Genomic DNA, 12,198 nt, shown 5'->3' with positions numbered 1-12,198 from the left:
CTTGGTGGTGTAATGTTCAGGTGGCTCAGTTTGCCAGATGCAGTATTTACTTAATTAAACTGACATGTATGTAACACACTCTCAAAAACCATCCATCACAGTAACACCGGTACACACACAGTGATCAACTCACATCCTATGCTACGCACAGCGAGCATTCTTCCCTTATCAGTCTCTGCTTTCCAAGAGGAATCGAACGAAAAAAAGACAATGACAGGCTAAAGCTAAGTGCTAACAGCAACAGGAGCCCGTTGCTGATAATAGCTAGCATGCAGATGTTACACAGGTATAACGTTAAGCATCTTTGCTGCGTTAGTTTAGCACGTTAGCATACGTTAACAATATATTAGCAGTAAACACAAAGTGCAGCTGAGGCTGAATGTCATTTGTTTTGCAGGTTGTTTTGTCAAACGTACAGATAGACACATCATTTGATAATTGTCCTGATTAAAAGGTATTTGAGTATTTCTCAGGGGACCCGAATGTGCGAACCAAATTCTGATCTCTACTGAATTCTTCAAATTAAGCCGTTGATGGAAAAGGAAAGGTTGCATGTAAGTATTCCTATAGTCTTTGAGTAGAGGTAAAAGTGGCACGGCGGAATTGCACGTAAGTACTGTAAGCCTATTAAGTAAAAATACAGTAGTTCCAACGCTTCCTGCTGGTGACGCCTGGAAAAAATAGATTCATCCTCTGGGAACCAAACAACAAAGATATTTTTTGACCAAAGGTTTGGACAGACACACGTGGAAGCATCATAAGGCATTTGATGTATTATTACCCTTTGGCTTTAACAAGTGTGAAATCAGCCGACTGTCAGGAACAATGACCATAAAAAATATCCTAAATATCTTTACAACCGTTAGACATATTTCCATGAAATGTTGTACAGTCATGTACAGGAGAAGGTAATGCAATGTATCTAAACGTTTTATTATATTGGATTAGTAGTATACTAATATTTTTCCTTAATGTTTATCGGTCTGAAAACACAAACATGCCTAACTTGAAGAATTTACCTTTGCATAAGAGTCTGCGTTGGATCTGTACAGAAATCCAACACCGTACTTCGCACACCTGAGGAGGAAGTGACATCTTGTTGCCATGGGGGACAGTGGGGGGAGGAGAGAGAGAGAGAGAGAGAGAGAGAGAGAGAGAGAAATGTTGCTGCAATGGGAAACTTCAGAGTGATCTGACCATCAGCAGAAGACTGGATATTATTAGAAGCTTTTAAATTGATTTTCCTTAGAGTGGACCTGGAATATACTGAGAGAGACGAGGCTGGAGTTCACTCACCAGGATCTTTGACCTTGTTAGACTATCTGACTTTAGATCAGTTTTTCTTTAATATGTGATCAGGCTGTTGAACCATGTCAGATTCATAAATTATACTTGGGTATTTGGAAGTGATCTGACCAACATCAGATCAATTCACACAGCATTCCACCTGTGCTTGTGGATTTTTTTTTTGCACGCCCGTGTTGACAAGAAGTGTGTGGATTTCCGAGTGTGGGAGGTTTAGTTTTTGTGCACGAGATGTACAGGCGGCGGGAATATGTGGAACTTTATGAGAAGGATCTGGCCAAATGGGCCCTGCTACGCAACGTCAACACTGTGATGAAACACAGCACGCTGATGCCGGTACGCAAATGTGTGTATGTGCGTGAGAGTGTTTACATTTCATGAGTAATAATTGTAGGTCTGCCCTCTGAGGGATTTGTCTTGTGTAGGATACGCGTGTGTGTCCCCTTGTTTCATGCATCAAATATTAATTATGTGTGTGTACGTGTGTGTTTCTGTGTGTGAGAGAAAGAGAGACTCTACTATTGAAGAACTGCGTGAACATAAATATGCATGAATCACAAGAATGTGTTTTTCTGTTTTGAATGTGTCGGAGTTACAAATAATCATACATCTGAAAACGCAAACGTTGTGGCTTTCGAGCAACAAAAGCAAACTATTGCTATTCCCTATGAGGAACAGCCAGACATTTAAGTAAATATGGTTATTAATTCTAAGAGCTATTAGAGATATTGTTTGTCACATTTGCCTTTGGTAATTTGGGTCTGTTTGATGGCGATATATTACTACAGTAACTTAAGTAAGAGTTCTGAGTACGTCTTCCACCAACGCTCACCAGTGTGGAAACATCTCAAAAGATGGTATCACAATTCGGCAGGTAGTTACCAGTCAATCCAAACATCCATAGAGAGTAAACAGGACGGCAGTGGAATGAACATTTACTTTAATGATCGCCATGCTTAACCTTTTCCAAACACAAGAACACTTTTTCATGACTTTGTTTAACACGCGTCTGAATGTTAGCGTTGGATGTGAGCGACAGACGGCTCCCTCTGCTACTGATAAACAAAGTTTATGACCACGATTGTGTGTGATGAGAAGTATTGTGTTGGTAAGTGTTCAAGTCATGCACAGTCACAGGGCTCAGCATCCCATATTATGAAAAACTGCGACCTCCACCGTGGCTGTTTTCCAGCACTGAAAGACAAAAAACGTGTGTGCAAAGTGGAATGGGTGGTACTTAACCTTTGGCAACACCCTTAAACCAAGTTACCTGAAACTCAATCAAAAGTCAAACCTTGGCAGAGGTAATAATGAACGTCTTTACATCTTTAGAAATCCCAGATGATTGTTCGACAAAACATTCTGCTGTTTTCACATATATTTCCTTAAATTAATCCTAATCTAAATTACAAATATTACAATCCAATAAACAAAACAAAAAAATACAATATATGTTGTTGCAACTGCATCCACCTCCACAAATTCCTGGTATGCGTTGCTTGTTTTTTACTTTGAAAAGCTTCCAGTCCAGATCGGACTGTCTGCCTCCACCAGGAGATCCTGCGGGTTCATTCCACTGTTTTCAGGCTGCACCATTTGTAGCAAATACTAAAATGAATTGACTAGTGGAGATCAGCCACTATCTGTAATACAAGATGAAATCATTTGAAGATGCTCAGACTTTGGTCTTGGTGCAATGTGGAAACGCTTATGATTGAAACAATGAATCGTGGGTCTGATAACATGTCGTACTAAGGGCTCCTTCATTTATGGTCTCCCATCTTTCTCATTGCTCTTATTCTAACCTTGATTTTTTTCAAACTGTGATTCAACTCATTGGTTTCCTAATCCTCATCCTGCTTTTCGAGCTGCATTTTTAAATATATTCTTCGGCCCAGGGCGACTTTGTCTGGTTGGACTTGAAGACCGGGCGGGAGTTTGAGGTGCCGGTCGGCGCGGTGGTCAAACTCTGTGACTCGGGACAGATCCAGGTGCAGGATGACGAAGGAAACGTAAGTGCTGAAACACACTTTATTTTGTATTATTGGTTTATTTAACGTTAATATGAGACAGTGCACATTATAATTCATTATTATTATAATTAGTTATTTAATGTTTTTTTGGATAGGCTACTGTCATAGCCTGGCTAACTGTGAACTTTATTATCTGTCAGTATTTCATATTCACATTGATACAACATCACTTACAATACAATGCAAGATTAGATGGTCAGACGTCTCTTGGTAAGGTTATCATGAACATACAATAAGGTCCCAATCTTCTTTTGTATAGCAAGCTACTCGACTGATAAGTTAACCTGCTAAACACTAGCCTAGCCTAGCCTAGCCCATGTATGTAGCCAGACCCAGACGTAAATTCTGCCTCTGGCTAGTTGACATCTCTCACACTCAGCTAAAATATTTACCTTGACAGACAATGCGTTCAATTTAAAGATCTGAACTTGTGAACTGTTTTTTGAGTATTTTGAATACAAAATTACTCAAGTAGGCTAATAGTAAGTTGTAGTTTCCTAGTGGTAAAGCATTTTATTACAAATTACGTTTGATTTTCTGTCGGCTCTTTCAAATACAAATGACAACTTGAAACTTAAATACATATTTCAAATACAAGTAATAGAAATACTGCCCATCTCTGCCTGTGAACAAAAAATATTGTGGGAAACACCCGTATAAAGCTTCGCTCCTCGGCTCCCTCTGTTGACATGTTTCCAAATGTACACAGAGATACTTGTAGTCTCCCCAGAGGCAAAAGCATCCGGCTCTACACTACAAGTTTGATTTGGAAAAGAACATACACACTGTTTTGGATACGTTTAGCTGTAAAAGCGTTGCTTGAACTGTGCATTTACATGAGCCTGTTAGTGAGGTTCATTTACTACGCTGGACGACGCTAAGACGTAACGTGAGGCGCCTTTCCACAACTGGGCACTAGATTGATAGTTCTGTATTTGCACATACTGCAATTTATTTAGCAAATACAAATCCATCCATTTAAGTGTACCAAATGTTGTTGGCCGGATACTCTGTCATTACAGTAAGGGGGATCTCCATCTATGAATACTGGAACAACAGCAGCCGACTTACAAAGACTTAGAAAGATGCTCTGAGAGGATGACTTTGCTGATGGGATTTAATAGTGTTGTGCTTAAGTCTTTGATTGCAACTGCATCCATACCAAATATATCCTTCACTTTGGAAGGTTTAAGAGAAGTGAATATTCTTGGGACCTCTGATTGAGTGACGTTTCTCATGCTGAAGGTCAGCTCCAATGAATTTAATGTACAGACGTGTGTATTCTGAGGGGAGAAACATTTAGCAATCGTCGCTACTGAATCAATGATTAAAAGCCTTTTCTACTATAACTGGGCTATTTGACAGCTTTCCATCTATGTTAAGTTAAGTTGGGTTTATTGAAATCTCCCATTAGCTTGTGTAACTGATCACAGATCGTTTTAGTTTGACCTCTTGTCTTTTCTATTATGCTGAGGAAAGAATCTGTCTGAGCTTTTGTTAATTCCACTTTGTTCCTCACCATAGCAACATTTTGTCTCTTATGGCTAGATTCATTTTTAATTGCAGCTTTCAAAACACAATCCCGTTCTTTCATTAGTTTTAAGATATCATAATCTATCCCAAGAACAGCGTATTCGATATTTTTGTGCCTCTTTTGTGTTCTCTCATTTATTTGTGAATTGTGTGTTTCTCCATCTCTACTAAATACCGAATCAATTTAGTTTTGAATTGGATAAAAGTTTGTTTGTTTTTTATGCCTGTTAATACTGAAATATTCCCTTTATACTACAACTATACTGTGTCCTTGCTATTTTAATTGATCGTCCTTCATGTGTGTCTGAAATGTACATACACACACACACACACACACACATCCCCCCACCAGGAGCACTGGATTTCCCCCCAGAATGCCACCAACATCAAGCCAATGCATCCCACCTCCATCCACGGTGTGGAGGACATGATCCGGCTGGGAGACCTCAACGAAGCCGGTATCCTACGCAACCTGCTCATCAGATACAGAGAGAAGCTCATATATGTGAGTACTACTGCTGCACACTGAATCAGTAACAGAGAAAAAGACACCAGTCCTCTTAAAACATATTTCCTCGAGGTATTGACGTGCCTTATCTGATAAGTGATCGCCGGTGTGTAAAAAAATACGCCTAAATATTTGAATACGACCCATATTCGTGGAGTGGAATCTGTCGAGTTACTGTACTGTAGGCTTCCATGTACTGTCCAATTTGTACAGATTGCATTTGTGTGTTCACATGGCATTCTGCACACAATCATACCTACACCTTCTCCTCCAGATACAAATTAACTTGTGTAAATCATATAGTTAATTTCAAGAAACAAAGTCTCATAAATGTGGACAACAAATCTGTTATTCAAGGACTGTAATTTAGCGACAGTATTCAAGTTCCACATTAGATATTTCCATTGATGTTATGCCAACAAAAAAGGTAAACAAATAGGAAATAAACTATTGTAAAGTAAACAGGAATTTGGTTAATGTACTGTATATGCATCATGATTAAAGAAAATATATACGTATGAATAAATGTATATGTATATATATATATATATATACATATAAACATATATACATTTATTCATATATATATACATATATAAATCAAAATGCTTTATTTACACAGCAACGTAAACCGCTAGTAAACAGTAAGTGTATAAAGGTAAAGTAACAATATGCAGGTAAATGTTGAATCGTTTCCAAAACTACACCTGGGACCTTAGTCTAGTCAAAATGACCATCACATCAATACAGCTGCTAGGTTGTCTCCGTACCTCTCTAAGGACTGCTAGATCCAGGGCTTACACTCTAACATCAGCCTCAGATGTCATGCTCTCATCTCAACCTCCTGCCTCTTTGTCTCGTCTCTGGCCCTCCTCCTTCTCCTCCGTTTGCCCCTTTCCCTCTAAAGACAAACTGCGGTGGCAGGGTAAGTCAGCTCCCACACGTCAGGCATGGCTGGAGACAGGTCCGACCTCAGCTTAAAATAACGCGCCTAACACGTGTATTTAACGCACAGCTGCACGGCCTCAGAAACAGCAGCATGCAGTGTATCTCCTGTGGAACTGTACATGCAAACCGCATGTATGTTGCACGTTTTTAATCTCTAATTTCATCGGTATTTCAGTCTCATAAATTCTTGAAGCCGCCTACAACTCAAAAGTTAATTTATCTGACTTTGCTCTTCACAAACATTGCATGTACATTCATCATCACAGAATAGTTTGTTTTGGCAAAGACTCGAACAGAAACGTGTTTTACGATGCAGGTCCTTTCATCACTGCAGCCACGATGCTGCGTGTTGTTTTTCTCTCCAACATGGCCGCCTGCTTTCTTGTCACTGATCCGTCCTCATTGTAGTCCCGTCCCGCCTGAGCTACGAGCCCTTGCATCACCTCCTATAGCCTTCCAGGTCCCATCTGGCTGCTCTCTCCCCCTGTTGTGTGAGCACAAACCCCTGAATCTCATTCGTTTAAGTCGAATTTGATGTTCATCCCAAGAAAAAAAATGTAATTAACTTAATTTAACCGTGCGTAGTAATCCAAGTTGGAAGCCCTCGGAACAGAAAATGCGTCATTTTGTTTTGTCTTGTTCTTGTTTATTTATTTAAAGCAACAAAATGGATTTTGTGCACATTTTGTGCACTGCATTGATATATAGTAGCAGTCAAAAGTTTGGACATATTTTTTCTCATTCATTGAGAAAGTGTGCCAACCTTTGACGGATATTGTGTGTAAATACCATTTTCAATTCAAAATGACTTGGACACATACTGATCTATGATACTTAAACCGGGCTGTTCATCAGCTTCAGGGGTAAAAATAATTCGACATCCACATATTACTGGATATGTGGCGTAAAATAACTACATATGTTTACTGTTCTTAATAACCAACTAGTACTTCCACTCTATCCTTCTAATCCACTCCATTTAAGAAGTAAATGTGGTACATTTTGCTCAACCACATTTATTCGACAGCTGCAGCCACTTTGTATATGTCAAAAAACATCTTTCAAACAAAACACACGATTATCTTCATTCCCCAGTGAAAGGAACATGATTGAGTTATATTTTCACACACAAAGACTGCAGGTGTAGCAGAAATATTTGCAGCCTGTTTTCACTACAAATCAAGTTTTTTGGAGAAACACATCAGAACATTACACTGCACAATATGGTTTTAAGGACTCAATTCAACTACAATCTTTCCGGGTTCATGCATCTGAATGCTGCAACGCTGCTGCTGTCCAGTATGTCCGCCGGCTCATCGGGATGAGACTGTCCACCGTAATCGTCATCATTGGCCGTAGCTCATCCTCTTCCTCTCCGTGTACAGACGTACACCGGCTCCATCCTGGTGGCCGTCAACCCGTACCAGCTGCTGCCCATCTACACGGCCGACCAGATCCGCCTCTACACCAATAAAAAGATCGGAGAAATGCCGCCCCACATCTTCGCCATCGCTGACAACTGTTACTTCAACATGCAGAGGAACAACCGCGACCAGTGCTGCATCATCAGGTAGGAGGGAGTTCAGGCTGCAGCGCAGAAGTGGACCAACTACAAATCGACTTTAGTCGGTCAGTCGGTCCACCACTGGTCCAGAGTGAAATAACTCAACGCATATTCAAAGTTTTATTAACAGTGATCTCCCAAATCTTACTGAAGCTGGAATTTTCAATATTGTATTATATAAAACCTACAACCTCATTACAATAAGTAACATTACAATTCTTCTGTAGTATCAAAACACATTCAGGCGGTGTAGTGAAAGGAAAGATTATTTAGGTAAACCCTGGATCAATCGTGTGTGTGTGTGTGTGTGTGTGTGTGTGTGTGTGTGTGTGTGTGTGTGTGTGTGTGTGTGTGTGTGTGTGTGTGTGTGTGTGTGTGTGTGTGTGTGTGTGTGTGTGTGTGTGTGTGTGTGACTTGGTAGTGGGGAATCTGGAGCCGGTAAGACAGAAAGCACCAAACTGATCCTCCAGTTCTTGGCAGCCATCAGCGGTCAACACTCCTGGATAGAACAACAGGTCCTGGAGGCCAACCCTATACTAGAAGGTAGGAACACACACACACACAGATACAATGCAGCAGAGATGCTCACAAGTCTCTGAGCTAGAGTCCAAGTCAAGTCTCTTGTGGTTATAATAAGTGTTGCCACACGTATATTAGCTTAGGACATTATATGTCCAACAAAGCACATCTGATACCACAAGGTTATGAACGGAAAAATGGTACTCTGGGTATCAAGAAAATATTACAAAATATATAAGCAATGACTATTTTTTGTTCACTTGCAGAGCGTAAAAATTCGTTCCCGTAACGTTGGGTTGTAGCAAGAAGCAAGCTAACGGTAGATGGTCAATGCTTGCTTAGCTAAACATATACTCACCTATCAGGGGGAGTTTTCAGATGCCTGATAAAATTGGAGGTGGTTGAGCCCGAATCTTTTATGGTAATACCGCATAAATTGCATTTCGCGGTTCTTTTGTTGTCGTCTTGTAGGAAAGTTTTGAACCCAAAGCTCACGACAAATGGCGTCTGCGCACGCGCTGCCACACACGCGCCGCAGCAGCCAGCAATATATGTCAATGTACGTGTTACGTAGGCAGGTATCGGAGGGAAACATCTGATGAGCTCGCTATACCGAGCTCATCAGATGTTTCCTAAAATTAAACATTGTTCACGAGTCCCAAAACTCGAGTCCGAGTCGAGTCTGAAGTCTTTCGAGGACGAGTCTCAAGTCAAGTCTGAAGTCACTGTGTGTGCGACTTAAGTCGCACTCGAGTCCGAGTCTCAAACTCGAGTCCCCATCTCTGCAATGCAGTGCAGTCCACTCGAATGGGTCGATTGCAGGAAAGGATGATAAAGTGTGCTGGTCTACTAGCGATCCGATGTGCATAGAATGTATATTTATATCTGAGCAGTAGATAACTGTTGGCGAGAGACTGATGAAGGCCTTATTTACACTGGCCTTCACACAGCAATCACAGTGCGAAGGTCTCAGCTAAAAGAAAAACAACGTCACTCCACGCTCCGTGCACCGTTTCCCCTTAAACGCTTTAGGTTCTCCATCCTGGAACCTCATGAAAGCACACATGGTGTTTATTTAGTAAATGTATGGTCCATTTAGTCAGACCGTAAGGGAGAGTATGCCCAAGGACGAAGCTACCTGGCGATTGACATAACATTGACTGAACCATGTGTCTCTATGTCACTCCTCCAGAAAGTAGAGAGGACGTATAAACCTGTATAAACACAAAGTGTCAAGTTATGACACTAAGGTCTGGATATGGTATCAATACTGTGTTTCCTTGAAAATGTTCTAACATGTGTTAGATAATAACACAGAAGAACTCATGCGTCCACATGACATCATCATTACCTGCTTGTCTTCTAGCCTTTGGCAACGCTAAAACCATCCGCAACGACAACTCGTCTCGTTTTGGGAAATACATTGACATCCATTTCAACAAGAGAGGAGCCATAGAGGGAGCCAAGATAGAGCAATACTTGCTGGAGAAATCCAGAGTCTGTCGACAGGTACGGCTCAGCATGATAACACCTGTCCACCTGCTCACACTTTAAACTCCTCAGCATTACAATAACCTGAACCCAACATGGCAGATAAAACAACCCCTTTCTGCAAAATTTTCTGCTTAAATGTCCACTTCGTGTTTATTTCGTGAAAGGATTCCGTTAGATAGTCTCATGCTAACATTAGCACGCTAAAGCAAAGATGCTATGATGAGTGTGCTGATCTTTGCACCCTTTGAAAGACCCACTGTGAGGATTTTTTAATAACCTGTCTGCAGATTATAAAGTAGTGAGGACTACAAAAAAGAATATTATTGTTATTATCAATATTTTTCTAATCAGTGATATCTTAATGCACACAGTGAATAACTATATTTCCGTTGGTCTAATTTATGTTTTGAAAGACTTTAATTTCTTCCATTTGTTCCTTATGTTTTAGTGTTTGTGTATGATACTGACCATAAACTAGCAACATTTGATACTTAAATATGTTATTATATATGCACATATTCATACTTTTACCTCAGAAGCCAAGTTATTTTCACTACAAGTATTGAATTATCGTTATGTTTCTTATCTTTAATTCCATATTTTTATTTCCTTTAAATTTCATTTAAATTTCTTTCAAATAGTTATGATTCCGTTCTCATGTGTCTGTGCTGCTGTTAAATTAAGTCAAAGTTCACTTGGATTTTGGTCTCTCTCTCCCTCTGTAGGCCCTTGATGAGAGAAACTACCATGTCTTCTACTGCATGCTGAAGGGCATGACTGCAGAGGAGAAGAAGAAACTGGGTCTGAGCAAAGCCACTGACTACAACTACCTGACCATAGTAAGTACTGTGTCCTCTCCATCCTCATGTGGGCTCTGCTGGACAAAATACCTTTGTAAACTTTGCTTTTATCTACCCTGGGTTGTGTCAGGACATGGTGCCGCTCAGATAGTGCAAGATATAAACTTTAAAACTGCCTTAAGGGGAAACGTCTTAAACGTTCTTAAACACGCACTAAAACAGATGCTGTGATGATAAGTTGAAATACTTTTACATTACATGTCATTTAGCTGACGCTTTTATCCAAAGCAATAGGTGCAATAGGTGCATTTCAACCATAAGGATACAAACCCAGAAGAACAAGAAAGTGCAAATGATTTAATATTGATTACCATAAACAGACTCCCTCTCTTGGTCTGTTCACTTCAGGGTAACTGTACAGTGTGTGATGGCCGAGACGACATGAAAGAGTACTCCAACATCCGCTCAGCTATGAAGGTACTGATTCAAACCACCAGCAGAGAGGCATGATCTGCAGGTGTAACTTGGAGTTCTAGTTCTCACATGCTCTGTTCTCCAGGTCCTGATGTTCACAGACAAAGAGAACTGGGAGATTTCCAAACTACTAGCTTCTATATTACACATGGGGAACCTCAGATATGAAGGTACAGTTAAAATTGTTGGTGAATTTTACAACACTGTGTATGAATTTGTTGCTGCTCTGATATGTTCCCCTCTTCAGTATGTATTGATACAACCTCTTTGAGCACATGTTCTAAAGCTCAGCAGTGGAGTGGGGAGGGTCCTCGTGCCCCGCAGGCTACATACATGCGGGTCTACCCCATTGGAAATAACAAAATAAAATGTATTTTGATAGTGTTTGGTTTGGTTGCCACACAGGTTTACAAAGCATTTCTAGTTTTTGTTCTAGCATTCTAGCATTATTATGGTATGGCAGTATAACCCTGCCCAACATCGAGTGAGCCACTTGACAAGCTTCATATTCTTTAAGCTGTTGACCTTTGGCCCTGCAGCTCGTACCTACGACAACCTGGATGCCTGTGAGGTCGTCCGCAGCTCTCACCTCACCACTGCTGCTATGCTGCTGGAGGTGACCCCCCCACACGCACAAATACATGCACACGCACACATTAGTACATTAGTGTTTGCTGTTGAATTGCACCTAATTACAGTAGGCTACTAAATTCCAATAACCTGACCTCCAACTACAAACTAAAATCTACTCATTTACATTGAGGTGGAAATTGAAATATTGATTAATGTGCACTGTGCCTATTAAATAATAATAATACTTCTGTCATACTGAAGGAGATAAAACAGATTTGTATGTGCGTGTGTGTGTTTAGGTAGATGGCAAGGACCTAATGAACTGTCTGACCAGCCGAACTCTGATCACCAGAGGAGAGACCGTCTCCACCCCACTAAGCATGGAACAAGCTCTGGATGTACGGGACGCTTTTGTTAAGGTGCGAAACCTGTTTGTTGAAACCAAGG

The 12,198-nt window shown here is 40.5% G+C and overlaps 1 protein-coding gene across 2 annotated transcripts in view; it reads left to right on the top strand.

Moving 5' to 3' along the window:
- The window catches only part of myo7aa (myosin VIIAa), a 48,923-nt gene that overhangs the window by 10,089 nt on the left and 26,636 nt on the right, over positions 1 to 12,198 (top strand). For both annotated transcript variants that reach the window (XM_078086138.1, XM_078086135.1), the window contains 10 exons: positions 3,204 to 3,317; positions 5,224 to 5,376; positions 7,713 to 7,897; positions 8,313 to 8,434; positions 9,777 to 9,919; positions 10,630 to 10,743; positions 11,113 to 11,181; positions 11,264 to 11,348; positions 11,718 to 11,794; positions 12,051 to 12,170. In XM_078086138.1, the coding sequence (XP_077942264.1) occupies positions 3,204 to 3,317; positions 5,224 to 5,376; positions 7,713 to 7,897; positions 8,313 to 8,434; positions 9,777 to 9,919; positions 10,630 to 10,743; positions 11,113 to 11,181; positions 11,264 to 11,348; positions 11,718 to 11,794; positions 12,051 to 12,170 (1,182 nt within the window). The remainder of the gene's footprint in view (positions 1 to 3,203; positions 3,318 to 5,223; positions 5,377 to 7,712; positions 7,898 to 8,312; positions 8,435 to 9,776; positions 9,920 to 10,629; positions 10,744 to 11,112; positions 11,182 to 11,263; positions 11,349 to 11,717; positions 11,795 to 12,050; positions 12,171 to 12,198) is intronic.

Source organism: Gasterosteus aculeatus, chromosome 1 (assembly GCF_964276395.1).
Source record: "Gasterosteus aculeatus chromosome 1, fGasAcu3.hap1.1, whole genome shotgun sequence".
NCBI classification, from domain to species: Eukaryota; Metazoa; Chordata; class Actinopteri; order Perciformes; family Gasterosteidae; genus Gasterosteus; species Gasterosteus aculeatus.
Note: the sequence above shows the minus strand (reverse complement) of the source record. Positions and strands in the feature narration are given on the sequence as shown.